General features: G+C 48.2%; 1 protein-coding gene across 1 annotated transcript in view; it reads right to left on the bottom strand.

Moving 5' to 3' along the window:
* The window catches only part of CUNH3orf52 (chromosome unknown C3orf52 homolog), a 29,246-nt gene extending 16,797 nt beyond the window's left edge, over positions 1-12,449 (bottom strand). The window contains exons 1-2 of the mRNA XM_088022893.1: positions 12,312-12,449; positions 6,429-6,558 (exon numbers count right to left, since the gene is read on the bottom strand). Of these exons, the coding sequence (XP_087879019.1) occupies positions 6,429-6,558; positions 12,312-12,449 (268 nt within the window). The remainder of the gene's footprint in view (positions 1-6,428; positions 6,559-12,311) is intronic.
* Between the last annotated feature and the right edge of the window lie 2,356 nt (positions 12,450-14,805).

Below are 14,805 nucleotides of genomic sequence, written 5' to 3'. Positions count from 1 at the left end.
CCTGCAGCTTTAGCTATGTCCACAGGCGTCGAGGCAGGTGTTGGGCGAGCGTCTAGGGGGTGAACCATGGGTAATGGGGGCCAGGGGTTGGGAGCAAGGAACTTCAGTGAATCACCTCAGTCCCGGGCTGTCAGAGACCCTGATGAGGAAGGGACATCATGGACCAGAACAGAGTGGGGACTAGACATGAGCACGTGAGCCATGTCCTGACATCTCCCAGGAAGACAGAAGATGGGCAGGAAGCCTCCACTCTGCAGTCTGTCCCACAGGAGAGAAATGTTGACACACTTTTTTTTTTTTTACACACTCTATAGAAGGGAAACCAAACTGCACTCAGAGCCCCAGGGCCCAAGGGCCTTGCATTCCTGGCACAGTGAGCTCTGCGCGGCTGTTAGTGCTCTAAGGATGGTGAGCTAACTGATTTTTAAGCAGTTACAGCCAAAGGAAAAACACACAAGGTCGGGGGCCCGGCGCTGGAAGCTGGCACTCCAAGTCAAAACTGCTCGCCCGGCTCCCCGGCGGCCTCCCCACTGGGCCCGCACAGGAACCACAGCTCGGGCCCTGAGAAAGGCGTGGGTGGCGGAACCGGGCGCTCACCTTGCCCTACACTTGACTCTCAGATCTCATGCTTCAGACGGAACATAAGCAGCCTCTTTGGCTGGACTTTGAAAAGGCCCTCAGTGTATGAGAGAAAGGCAGGTGAAAAGAATCCTGATACGAACTCCCTCGGAGGCACGAGGAGCAAGGGGACGTGCAGAACAGAGTTCTCAGAGCCTGAGATGAGCGGCTCCGAGCGGCCGGCTCAAGGCTGGCCCATGTCTGTCTGGCCTCTGCGAACCTGGATCTGGGGAGGGTTCCCACCTCGCCCTCCCAGTTGGTACCCCCTGTTGATACAAGCAATGTGGCTGATACTGACCACCTTGCCTTCCGGGGATCTGGAATTTTAGCATGTGCCAGGCTGAGGCTGCCTCCACGACCAGCCCCAGTAAAACCCTGGGCACTGAGCCTCTGAGCTTCCCCAGGACACAACACTTCTCACGTGTTGTGTTGCCACATCTCATTGCTGCGGCAGTTGAGTGTGTCCTCAAGTTTGTGCCTGGTTTCCTACTGGATTTTGCTTTATTTCATTTTGCTATGATACATCACAAGTGATGTGATCTGACATGGGGCCTGGGTGCAACTGGTCAAGAAAGAATTCTTGATACAGCGTTTTCGGTGCAAAAAGGGTGTTTTATTAAAGCACAGTGGACAGGACCCATGGGCAGAAAGAGCCTCACGGGGGTTGTGAGGAACACCTGATTAGATACTTTCAAGTTGGGAGGGGTAGAGACAAAGGAAGTTTCCAAAAGGATTTCCATATGTTAAAGAGGACTTAGGGGTTCCTGGAAGCCTAGCTATTGTCAAGCTTAGGTTGTTTTTTTTTTTCTTCTAGAAAGGCATTAACTTAAAGACAGTTGGGAGTTCCTGGAGGAACGTGCTACTCTCCCTGAGTCAAGTATTTGTCAACCGGCTGCAAGTTTTAAGGAATTTTATCTACATTCCCCTTTGCCTTTGCTCCCCACGTCAGCAATCATCCCTTTGCCTATATGCTGAGTCCCATGACTTCTCCCAGCAGATCACTAGATCCAGGAGTGATCCTGAGGATCCCAAACACAGGGAATTAGCCCCCCACACCCTGATTTGCTGTAAGTCGTGACATTATTTTGTCTGACAATAAAGTTAAGTCTTCGTGGCTGAAAACTTGCCAAGTACAGGAAATTGTAATAAAACGTGAAAAAAAATACAGTAACTCTTTAATCAACAAGTTTTCCCTCACATTTTATGTTATATATTTTAAGTCTTGGGGCGCCTGGGTGACTCAATTGGGTAAGTGTCTGCTTTCTGCTCAGGTCATGATCCCAGGATCCTGGAACCAATGGGTTAGGAGAGAGCAGGAGGCAAGATCCAAACGCAGACCTCCGTTTCTAGAAGTTTGCCAGTGAAAAAAGAGAAAGAGAAAAAAATTCCTAAAATGAAGTAGCAAGATTCTGATGGAAGAAGGTTCTGAAGGACAGACAACGCTAGCACATTGTAAGAGGCCCAAGTTGAGAAGAGCCTGAGGACGCTTAGCGAGACACGGAGATATCTGAAGGTCCCTGGGTCAGGAGGAGCTGGGGAGGATCCTACGGAGAGCATAGGTGAAGAGGCTGGTCCTGGGAAGGTAGAGAAACAGGGGAAAACACAAAGAAATTTCAAGGAACAGGGCCTATGGATTTGCTACTAAGTTCCTGCCCCCAAGGACCTTGCTAGTTTATAACTTACTAACGCTGTCTGCCGAGGATTTTCCCATGAGTCACCCTACACTGGGGAGCACTGCCTTGTGCAACCTGTCTGCCTACCGACAGGTTGTGACAGCATAAACTGCGGCTCTTACACCCAACGCAAAGACAAAACAATCCATTCAACACGCGGCGCTTGTGAAGTCCCTGCTTACATCTCAGCACCACAGCACTCCTACTCAGGGAAAAACCTGTATGGAAGGACAGTAAAGAAGTCAGGCTTTCCCCATCCATAATACTGGGGAATATCACATAAGAGTCCCTCGGGTGCTAAATCTGATCACCTTTAAACTATATCTCTAAGTATCCACCTACTTGTCACAGTTTGGCTTATACAATATTCAAAATTCTTTGCCCACTCCAACGAGAGTTTCATTTGTAGGGTGTTACTCAGGTGTCTCCCCTCCCTGGCTGGGGCAACTCAGTGAAAAAAGCAGAACCCCTGAAGATGCTTAACTGGTCTTCTAAATTGGCCAGAAAGAAGATGACTTGGGGGGGGGAGGCTTTTTCCCCCCTTTTATCGTTTATTTACATCAAGGAATTTATACTTCTTTAGGGAGAAGAAGAGAATCCATCATTATCTTTTCCCTGAAGAATGGAGACAAAACCAAGCCTCCAGACTCAACAGGATTCCCTGGGCTCTGCTCCCCAAATTGGCCACTTTAAGAAGATTTCATTGTCTACCAGAGCATCTCCTGCACAGGGCATATGTAGCCCCAGCTCAATGCCTTACGCTGAGCCATGACCCTGAAGTTGTCATCACTTCAATGGCATGTCAAGGGCAAAGTGGCAGGAGACTCGCCCCAGATGCAGGCAATAAAGGGTATAGAGTCTGTAGAAAATTAACAATAATAAAACAGACCACAGTTGACAGTAATTCTTAACAATGTCAGTGACAAGGTAGACCTCTGCACTGAACACCTCACCCTGGGTACCCCACTGTCCCCTCCTCAACCCCTTCTATGTCGGTACCTGTTTATTGTCCACTTCTGTGTGCACTCCAGCTCCACAGTTATTAAACGTCTCTGCCTCTGAGCCTCAGTCTGCATGCTACAGAGCCCGGTGACAGGAGACTGCGGAGCTGGAGGGCAGGAAGAAGGAGGCAAAGGTAGCTCCCAAGGAACCTCACTTCTTAGCAAAGCCAGCCATACGTGTAGCCCTTGGCTCTGCCAACACTGTGCTTTTCCAGACAGCAGAGTTTTCCCCACAGTGCTCAGAAGTTCTATGAGTTCGATTCCTAACTCTGGGGCTCGGCCATGAGGCAATGGCCAATTACTGTATACGGTCATCCCAGAAGTACCTACAGAGCTGCTCTGGGCGAGGCTGGGACTGTCAAGGAGGGAAGGAGGAGAGCCCTGGCCCCGCCCCTTTTACCCATGGCATTCCCCTTCCCCCACCATCCCACACCATGACTCTCCCTAAAGGCCCAAACCCCTGAGGGCTGAGGTGCCAAGTGAAGTAAAAGTATCTCTCGGATTAAAAAAATGTGAAAGTGTGCAAATCTCTTTATAGCATTAACGTTTGAAAATACACTTTTATAACCACATTGAGAATGAAGTTTGCACTACAAATGTTACAGAGCTCTTCCCTGAATATTATCCAGTGAACTCTAATGTCCCTTGGGAAATGATGGAAGGAAAAGAAATTCCTTCCTCTGCAGATTGCCGTTGGGCAGTTGAAGAGGTCTGATGATTTTTGGGAATGGAAAACAGCTCTTGGGTCTTGTGCTTTAGAAACCTGAATATTAAACCAACTGGATCTGCTGCATCCTCCTTTGTTATAGGCCCCAGAGACCAACAGACAAATTAGCCAATGTTCAGGATAGCACCACCTAATTGTGATGGGACAAGGTGGCACAGCTCAACTTCAGTTTCGACATCCATGTATGGGAGTCCGATGGGAAGAGAGAGTAGGAAGGCTCACACCAAAACTCTTGCCTTCAGCAGGTCAGAGGAGTTATAGTACCTCTTATCAACTTCTCCTTAACTTGAAACCAGCCTGTGGCCTCAAAAGATCACCATCCCACCTCAACTATGCCCTAAGTAATTAAGCAAACATGGTGTCATCAAATTTCCCTATTCCTTCAGGGACTTTAACACCTTGAGACAGGAGAGGAAGAAAAGGAATAGGAAGTAAAGGGCAAATGTAGTTCCTGAAGAAAATTCCCAGGACCCCTTCTGGAGAGACTCAGAGGTTCCTCATCCAAGATTGGGTTTATTAAGAAGAATCCAACTCAACTCAAATCCTTGTGGAGACGAGATCACCCTCAAGAGTATCCCAACTCCAGAAAAGCGCCCCCCATCCCTGCAATCACCCCCACTTACAAATAAAAACAATTTTCTTCTTTCTTGTTTTAAAATGGAAATGACTGCCCCCTGGAGGGTGCTGTATTTATTCATCATGAAAACCTTAATATCAATAATCATAAAAAATTAGCAACTACCTAAAAAAGCTTTAAAATTGTATGGAAGACTATATCATGCAGTCATTTAAAAAAAAAGTGTTCACAAATAATTTTTAGTGAATTGGCAAAATGGCCTCAATATAGCATTAAAAATCCTAAAGGTAGGCCCCAAGATGATTAAAAAACAATCTTATTGGGGCACCTGGGTGGCTCAGTCAGTTAAGCATCTGACTCTTAATTTCGACTCAGGTCATGATCTTAGGCGGTGAGATCGAGCACCATGAAGGGCTCCACACTTGGCTCAGTGGGTTAAGTGTCTGCCTTCGGCTCAGGTCATGATCCCAGGGTTCTGGGATCAAGTCCTGCATCGGGCTCCCTGCTCAGGAGAGAGCCTGCTGCTCTCTCTCTGACAAATAAATGAAAAAAATTAAAAAAAAAAATTAGGAGTCTCTCTCTACCTCTCCCTCGGCTCCTCCGCCCACCCCACCAGGGCTCACACTTGCACTCTCTTTCTAAAAAAAAAAAAAAATAGGGTGCCTGGGTGGCTCAGTTGGTTAAGCGACTGCCTTCGGCTCAGGTCATGATCCTGGAGTCCCGGGATTGAGTCCCACATCGGGCTCCCTGCTTGGCGGGGAGTCTGCTTCTCCCTCTGACCCTCTTCCCTCTCGTGCTTTCTATCTCTCATTTGCTCTCTCTCTGAAATAAATAAATAAAATTTAAAAAAAAATTTTAAAAAAAATAAAAAAATAAGTAAGTAAATTAAATAAATAAATAACAATCTGATCTCAAATTATTTTAAAAATGCAAGTAAGAAAAAAATGCAAGTAAGAAAAAGAATATAGTAAATATTAATAATATGAATAGGTTTTATGGGTAACTGAACATGTATTATTTTCATATTCATAATAAATAAAAAATAAAGGGTGCCTGGGTGGCTCAGTCGGTGAAGCATCTGCTCAGGTCATGATCCCGGGGTCCTGGAATCCAGCTCTGCATCAGGCTCCCTGTTTCGCAGGGAGCCTGCTTCTCCCTCTCCCTCTGCTGCTCCCTCTATTTGTGTTCTCTTTCTCTCTCTCTCTCAAATAAATAAATAAAATCTTTTAAAAAATTTTAATTTTAAAAAATAAATAAATAATAAATAAAATAATATATGCAGAGTATATAGTTAGCACCGTGTAACTTTTTGTTTTGTAAACACATACAACACAAATACAATAAAGTTATTTCCAAAATAGTTAATGACAGCATATAGATACATGGTTCTATAAAGTTAAGATGTTTTCAAATGGGTTGTTCATTATTTATCATTCTAAAAATGTACTAGGTATATCAGAGGAAGTACAATAATTATTTTATGAAACAAATGAAAAAAATTTCAAATAAGTAGGTGTAGAGAAATAATAAAAGATAAATTAATGTTTAAGTAAGTTAAAACTTAAAAAATCTTCAAGATCCGGTGGGCAGAGTTTAAAGTAAAACATTGGTCTCCATACTTCTTTCAGAGCTTATTAAATAAACAAAAAAATGAAATAAAACAAAGAGCCATGGACAGCTACCACCCAAACAACAATCCCAAGCCAGTTTTAAATTCATATTATAAATAATGAAATAGCAATGAGCACATCTTCCATATCAATGTAACTCATAAATGAACATTAAATAAGTTCTTAAAACGCATCAGCTTAGTCCTGTTTAAATCCTCTTACCTCCAATAAGACATAAGCTTATGATGATGACTACAATGAGACCTAGGAAAACAGAGGCGATGACCATCCACAGTTTGCACTTTCCAATCAATTTCTTATTACAGGAGCTCCAAGGGTTCTCCTTGTTCACCTGGAAAGCAGAGGGACACTGAGGCAGTCACTGGTTTCAAGAAGCACTTCTGAATGCTTGTGAAGGGCCAGTGATAAAGAAATGAAGGCAGCAGGATCCTGCCCTCTCGAGGCTATACTCCATGGAGTCAGGTTTGCAAAGAAGCAGAATGGAACCTCACACAGAAGGCAGGGGGGGCGCCTGGGTGGCTCAGGCAGTCAGCTCAGGTCATGATCCCAGAGTCCTGGGATTGAGACCTGCTCAGGTTCCTTGATCAGCAGGGAGTCTGCTTCTCCCTCTGCCTGCCGCTCCACCCCACAGCTCATGTGCTCTCTCTCTCTCTCTCAAATAAATAAATAAAACCTTTTTAAAAAAAAAAGTAAGGGAGGGCGCCTGGGTGGCTCAGTCAGTTAAGCGTCTGCCTTCGGCTCAGGTCATGATCCCAGGGTCCTGGGATCGAGTCCCACATCGGGCTCCCTGCCTGCTTCTCCCGCTCCCTCTGCCTGCTGCTCACCCTGCTGTGCTCTCTCTCTCTCTCTCTCTCTCTCACTATCTCTCTCTGTGTCAAATAAATAAATAAGATCTTTAAAAAAAAGTAAGGGAGAAAATACCCTGGGGGCTTTGAGGTGAAGTTGCGGGGGAAGCAGGACTTTGAAGGATGGACAGAGAAAGGCATTCCAAGTCCAGGAGAGAGCGTCCTCAGTGTTGATTCATAAGGGAGCTAGCTGGCCAGGAGGATCCTCTGATGGGAATGTGGTGGGTTCCAGAAGCAAGTCCCGATAGTGAAGATTAGAGACCGTGAAAGCCTGGAGCCTCCTCGAGAGGGTTTTCAATGCCGCCAGAGCAGTCTGGACTTAATTTGCTGTGTGCTGGGGACCTGCGAAAGGTTTTGGAGCACAAGAGCAGAGCTGAAGATGAAGAGAAGAATGATGTGCAGTTTAGAGCGGGCACACCAAGAACAAGCGAAAAGGCTGCCGCCACACCCCATACTGTGGAATAAGGGGGGCCTGGGAAGGGAAATGCAAGGCAGCTGGGGAGCCACACCAGGAAGGGGGTGGCCATGGGGGTCGTGAGGCCACAACGGTCATGCTTGATTGGTGGCCAACACAATTTCATTTCAGTCGAACGGCCCTGCAAGGGACGCGTTAGCCCGTCTCCAAGATGCAGTTAGAGCAGGCGGGACGGATCCCTGCTGCGGGTCATGGCATAGCTGGCCCCTTTTGTCCACAGCCCACCGCGACACGGTGCAGAGCCCCAGGTTACGAGTGCGTCTGGCTGCCGTGGGGTGCCTCTGCTCAGGGCCACCCCCGGCCCCTACCAGCTTCCGTGACTCCGCTCCATTCCCACCGAGCCATTCAGGAATTCCCACACTGAGTTCACGGACTCCGAGGGGGCAAAATGTGGTTCTGTATCGACATTCGCTGCCCACACTCGAAGGCAGTGACTGCCTCATTCAGCAAGTTACTGAAGCTCACCAGCCCTGACATCCTCAACTGTAAAATAAATCCAGCTCCCAGGGTTCTTGTGAAGACTAGAGATCATGGACATGAAGCACCTGCTATACAAATGTTAGGAACCCCACACATGGAAGCCATCATTACTGTGTTCTCCAGTCCCACAGAGCAGCATCTGGTTGACTTTCTTTCCCTCATGCCTGTGGTGATGGCCACCAGAAAAGGAAATCGTTCACTTCAGGATGACCGTTCAGACTTGCTCAGTGAGAGGTTCCCAAGCCTGGCAGCACATCAGGATCAGCTGAGGAGGAATTTAAACCACAACACCCCTAGGCTCTACCTGGACATAGGGGACCAGACTGTAGAGGAGGTGAGGGATAGGCCCCAGCCCGTAATTTTATTTATTTATTTATTTATTTATTTATTCATTCATTCATTCATTCATTCATTCATTTGAGGGAGAGAGAGCGCATGAGTGGGAGGAGGGCAAAGGCAGAAGGAGAGGGAGAAGCAGACTGGACGTGGGGCTTGATCCCAGGACCCCGAGATCATGACCTGAGCTGAAGGCAGACGCCTAACTGACTGAGCCACCCGGGCACCCTCCCCCACCCCCACCTGCACCACCACCACCATCCCCCCGCCCTGTCTGTAATTTTGAGCCTCCCAGAGTGAATCAGTTGCTTTATCAGGGTTGAGACTTCTGTTCTGAAGCCTCATCACTCTCCAGGAGCCAGGTCAGATCTTTCCTTTTGTGGAGGCCTCCCTGCCACGTCACCCATGGAAAGATCCCCCAGAACATGAGCTGTCCACACAGCACATTTGTCCCTGCTTTGTCTGGTTTCATGTTCAAATATAAACAGATATCAGCCTATCTTCCAAGGTAAACTGAAACCAGATAGGAGGAGGGGTAGTTCTTAAACTTCCTCATTCTTATAGCCCAGGTTAGTGCCTCATTCAGGTATTAGGCTCTTAATACATTGTAGAAGGTTCTAGAACTTTTAAGAAGGTACTTCGAGAAATTCTAGAGTGGAGGTCATACTTTGGAGCCCCTGAGTACACTTTACACTGGCTCTTCGGGTCGGGTGTGAGAGGAGCAATAAAGGGAACACCTGGACAGAAGAAAATGCTCTTGAGGTAAGTGTATTTCCAGAGTCCAAGGACAGAGCCACCTCTCACCTCACCTGAAGACTGAAAACTGCTCCAAAGACACCAAAGCCAAGGGCTCAATAAGGCACATGGGAATAAAGTCCCAGGACAAGGAATCTTCAACTTCCCAGGGAACAGAAACGTATCTTCTTACTTACAGTGCTCCTGAGAACAAAATGACCTCATGCCATTTTCAGTGCTTACACAAGCAGCAGCCAGGACCATAAGATTAGTACAAAATGAAAGGGGCTGGAGTCTCAAATGAGCCACAAAATGAGGGTCAGTGAATCTCTTTGGCCTCTTGTGCCTCCACTTATGATTTCCCTTAGAAATAATAAACTAGGACCCTGGTGCTGTGAGGAGACCATTACTCTGACTTCTGACTTGTGAGATAGTCATCTCACAAGTACACAGCCCTCGCCTGTAGGAAATGCCTCTTCCTGTCCAGCCCAAAGCTGCCAACCTACAGCCTGGCCCCTTTGCTGCCTGCCATCAGCCCTAGGGGTGAGACACTATCGTTTGCAAAATTAATCTTCACAGACTTTAAGTCATTGTGAAGTAGTCCATCAGCTTACTCCCACCCCAAGAATAAACTACAGTGCTTCTCAGCTCTCTGCTCATTAGAATCAACCAAGAAATTTGTATTTTTTAGAAGTTCCCCCAGGAGATTCCACTGTGCCCTGAGGGCGAAGAGCCTCTGATATAGTAGGTGTGTGCCACCTGTGCTGAGACTCCCCTAAAAACCAGGTCACAAGGACACACTGCCTCCTTCACTAGCATCTTCTTTGTCTCGTGCCCAAATTCTAGGTCATGAGGAGAAGCCACAGGCAGGCTTTTCTACAGGGTGCTTTCCAGAGATTTTTGCAAACTGCATCTTACATTCTATGATTGCATTATATGGCTGGAGAATTTTTGTGGCTTTCCTCTGAACAGGTCCCCAAATAGTCACATCCCCCTTCAGACAGGGATCCAAATACATGACCTAAGGTCCTGCAACAATGGCGAACTCTCTCTCTTAGACACAAGAAGCTTTTCTTCTCTTTGGCTCTATTAAGAGCAGATATTATATACATCTAGAAAATTTTTCTTAGCACTGTAGGAAAATCTGTACTTTGTAATCTCATTGTGGGATTTAATCCCCTTGTCCACCCACAGAAAATCCAGCTGATTCTTGTCCTAAATTCTGAACAATGCATAGCAATGGGGCTAATTTCCTTCAAGCTCCAAGCCCAGAACAAGCAAGGGAAAGAACTTCTTTCCCCACTGCCTTTGTAGACTCTCCCAGATCCGCCCTTCCAACTAGGAAGTTACCCATGAGGCGGGATGTCTTCTTCCCAATAGTCCCAAACTGAGCTTGGAGCCTGCTTGAGATTCTCTCCCTCCCTCTCCCTCTGCCCCTCCCCCTGCTGCTTGTGGGTACACGTGTGCTCGCTCTCAATAAATAAATAAATACATCTTTAAAAAAAATAAAATACACTTCAACTTATTCTATGTAACCAAAGAGAATGATTAACACCTTAAATGGAGATTTTTTTCTCCTTTTAAATGTTTCCTGTTCAAATATCTGAATGCCCTCCAAGTGCTCACCTTCTCCTTCATGCCATTCTGTCACTCCCAATAGCTTTTCCTATTTGGCGACCTACAAGCCTAAGTCACGAGGAAGTCTAGGCTATCAGTGTACAGCTGGCTGACAAGGAAGTAATTAGAATACGAAAGAGCCATCTCTCCTGGGTAGGTACTAAACAATTATAAAATACTGATGCCCTCCATGTATGCGCCATGTTCTTCTACTCATCCGTTTTCAGCAAGGCATTCCCAGGCCTCCTAGAGAAGACCGGTTAACCTCATTACATGACGATTTGACTACAGACGTTAGCACCGTGACTCAGGGCACACCTTTTAGTGGTAAAACTGTCACCAAAACTCCTATCTCTGGATTCAGTCCCAGGAGTCGTTGGTACACCCTGGGTCTACCTAACATGACGCAAGTATTGCGCTCTCCATTCCTAGACCCTGGCTTGGAGGACTGACACAGCAAGCCCACAGCTGTGGCCACTGCACAGAGAACAGACCATCTTCATCCAACCTTCATTCTTCTGTGGTGTTCATCTTTCGCTCAAACATAAAGTCCCAAATCACCCTCCAGGGTACCTATAGGTCCTTAGAAAAGCAGACTTTACAGTGTTTCCAGGGTTCGATGTCGAAGCAAAGGCAAAGCTTTCCCCTTCTGATGTCCTTGCTTATCCCTTAAATCAACAGGCGAAGAGTCAAAGGGGTGGGAATGGAGAAGTGCGACCTCGAAAGATCAGGTTGAAGCTATATATATGGGGAGCTCCAAGCACCCTGTAAACCTCCAGCCAATCCTAGGGGTTAATCAGAAGGCAGATGGCTGTGAATTCCAAGTCTCTGCTGTTTTACAAGCATTTGATGAGAATGGATAAACTTCCCATCACTGCCAGGGCTGGATCAGAAAAGAGCTCAGCCTAAGCACCGCCATGATTTGCTGTAGAGACTGAGAGGAGGGAAAGCAAATGAGGCATAGTCTAGTTCTTTGGGACAAAAACTTTGAAATTACTTCCCATCAACTGAGCAGGGCGAGTTCACGCGCCTCTCCCGGTCTCTTTTCCTGCCAAATCAAATGGCCAGATCAGTAAAGGACAGAAAGTGTGTGTCTGGGGGATGTGTAGCGGGATAGGGGATGATGGGCAATGGGTGAGGGCTAGGGGGAGGGCTAGGGGGACGGTGGAAGCAGCAAGGCAGTAAAGCTAAGGCAAGGAGATTCTGAAGAGCGAGCGAAGACTCCATCTATCACTCTAGTTCTTTCTCCCGCTTGAAAAAGAAAAAACTTAGTTACATTGCTTTTTAAAACCACCTCTATCCCTGGGGATTCTCTCTGAAGAGAGGGCCCCACACACCTGCACGGTAGGGTTCCACAGGTTCCATGGAGGTCAGGGGGATCGGAGGGGTGGCAGGGGCCCTGGCTGGCTCAGGCGGAAGCGCACTCCCGCGTGCGCGCCATTCAGAAGATTCCAGGGCGCACCAGCGCTCCGCGTCTGAGACGTCCGGACGGTTGGCTGGAACCCCGCAACTTTGAGGGTGCTAGGCCCGGGTCCTGGCCGGCAGCCCGGCTCAGAGGGCGCCGGGACACCGCCCGCAGCGCCAAGCAGGCCTTACCTGGGCTGGGCAGGGTTCCTCGACCGAAAGAGGGATCACCTGGACGGTTCCATTGAGAGGCTTCTGCTCGTCCGGCTGCCCCCCGAGCGCCAAGAGCTCCAGGTCTTCCCCCGGCGATGGGGATCTGACCCCTTCCATGGACGGGCAGAGGGGCGCTGAGCCGCCCTAGGCAAGCAGGGCGCTCACACTCCAGGGTGCGGAGTCCAGAGTGGCCTGCCGACAGCTCGCACTCCGCCCCCCGCGGGCGGGGCGGAGCGGGGCGGCGCTGAGGAGGCGCCCCAGGCCCCTGCGGGGTAGAACCGCCGCGCCTCCTGTGGGCTCGCGAGCCGAGCAGAGGAGGGCTGTTTTTCTGGTTTGTTCAGGGAGCTGCCGGCTCAGCCTTTCCCAGTTCGCGCAGATCCAAAGCAGAAGCTGAGCCAAGGGCCCGGCCAGGTGGTGGCTGTGGCCGGGATGGGGCCGGCAGCGCGGTGCCACGGAGGAAAGTTGACATTCCATCTCCAGCAGCCCTCTGCTGCCAGGGCTTGCCCCGCCTAGCAGAAGTTCATTCATTTCACCAGCGAGGAACTATGAAGCATCCCCTGCGTGCCAGGCGTCGTGCGAGGTTCCGAGCAGATGAAGGTGGATAGTACACGCGAATACATTCCTTCCCTGTACAAGTCCAGAGTCAGGCAAAGAGCCAGGATGGGGTGATGGAGGGGACGGCGGGCTCTGGGACCAGGCTGCCCAGGTTAATCCCCTTTCACAGGGTTCCTACAGTGAGACGTTGGGCTTCATCTTTCCTGCCAGCTTTCTCACCTGGAGAGTTGGCCGCGTGTTAGTGCCTACAGAATGGAGCTGTTGCCAGGATTAAAAGAGTTGGTGTCAGTAAAGCAGTAGGAGCAGTGACTAACATGTAGGAAACAATCACAAACGTGTATCATCATCTGCCTTTGAGAAGAGGAGTCACAGACACCCCTCAACCCCCAAAACACACACACACCCCCAACCTGAGGGAAAGGCTAGGCACTCACACACAACCCATAGTTCAGAACTTCTGGTTTGGGGAGACTGGAATTAGGTTTTTTTTTTTTTTAAATATTTTTTTTTAAGATTTTTTAAATTTATTTGACAGAGAGAGACACACAGCGAGGGAAGGAACACAAGCGGGGAGTGGGAGAGGGAGAAGCAGACACCCTGCGGAGCAGGGAGCCCTACGTGGGGCCCGATCCCAGGACCCTGGGATCATGACCTGAGCCGAAGGCAGACGCTTAACGACTGAGCCACCCAGGCGCCCCTGGAATTAGGTTTGCTAAGCATGGTGTGTGTTGATCCTCTCAAGCTTCTGTTCAGAGCAGGCTTGCCCCCAACACACAGGTATTGAGACCAGTTTGAGGTGCGGACAGGATGCATATAAATAGGTTTCACTTCAGAAGATGCTGGCTTGCGTCCAAAAGTCTGACATCTTCAAAGCCTACGGTTCAGACACTTCCTAAATATTGGGTTTCTAGTTGTCTCTTGCCTGGTACCAGATCATCTGAACTCTATCTGCCTGCCTTCCGGGCGCCTGGGTGATTGAGTCAGTTGAGTCTCCGACTCTTGGCTTTGGCTCAGGTCCTGATCTCTTGGGGTCCTGGGATCCAGCCAGCCTCCCGCTCCGTGCTCAGCCTGGAGTCTGCTGAAGATTCTCTCCCTCTCCTTCCCCCTCTACCCCCTGTACCTCCTCGGGCTCTCTCTCTCTCTCTCTAATAAAATTCTCTCTCTCTCTCTCTAATAAATAAATAAAATCTTTTTTAAAAAAGACCTGGAGCCTTCAAAGAGGGCCCTCCTGACAGGATCTATAGTGACAAACGAGGTGCAGCCATTGCCAGGACTGCAGCCCAGCAAGGAGGAAACAGACATGAATAAATACTCTGACCTCTGTCCCCACCTGCCACTCTCCTTTCCATGACTCCCGTTGGGAACTGGTGACAGAGTTGGGGGTCAGCCTCCTAGAGCTCACAGAAGAAAATGAATATGGGGTGCAAAGAGAAAGGGAGCCTGCACCTTTCTGTACCTTTCCTTACAATAACTGACATCTTGTCTTCCTTCTCAGACATTCAATAATCAGGACACCCCTCTTGTCTGATCAGACTCCTCTTCCGGGCTGGCCCTCACCTGTCCCATTCTATTGCCACCCCCCCCTTCTTTGTATATGATGTTCCCTCTGCTTACAATGTTTTTCCTACCCACTTTCTGCATGGACCATTCCCATTCATCTTTGGCTTCTAGCTGAGACTTACTTTTTCTACGAAAGCTTCCCTGGCTTGCCTCCTCCACCAGAAGTTATCTACACTCTTCTCTGCAACCAATACACATTGTACCTATGCTAAATGCATCATATTCAGTCCAATTTAATTCAACAAATACTACTGAGTGCTTGCTATGTGTCAAACATTCTTCTGGGTGCTTGGGATAAGTCTGAAGAGATAGTTAAATTAAACAAAATCACGGCCATTGTGAGGCTTATATTTAATGA

This window comes from Eumetopias jubatus, unplaced genomic scaffold (genome assembly GCF_037043125.1).
Source record: "Eumetopias jubatus isolate StellerSeaLion01/CBP00866 unplaced genomic scaffold, mEumJub1_p1.0 scaffold_1, whole genome shotgun sequence".
In the NCBI taxonomy this organism is placed as follows: Eukaryota; Metazoa; Chordata; class Mammalia; order Carnivora; family Otariidae; genus Eumetopias; species Eumetopias jubatus.
This window is presented reverse-complemented; position numbering and strand designations above follow the sequence as displayed.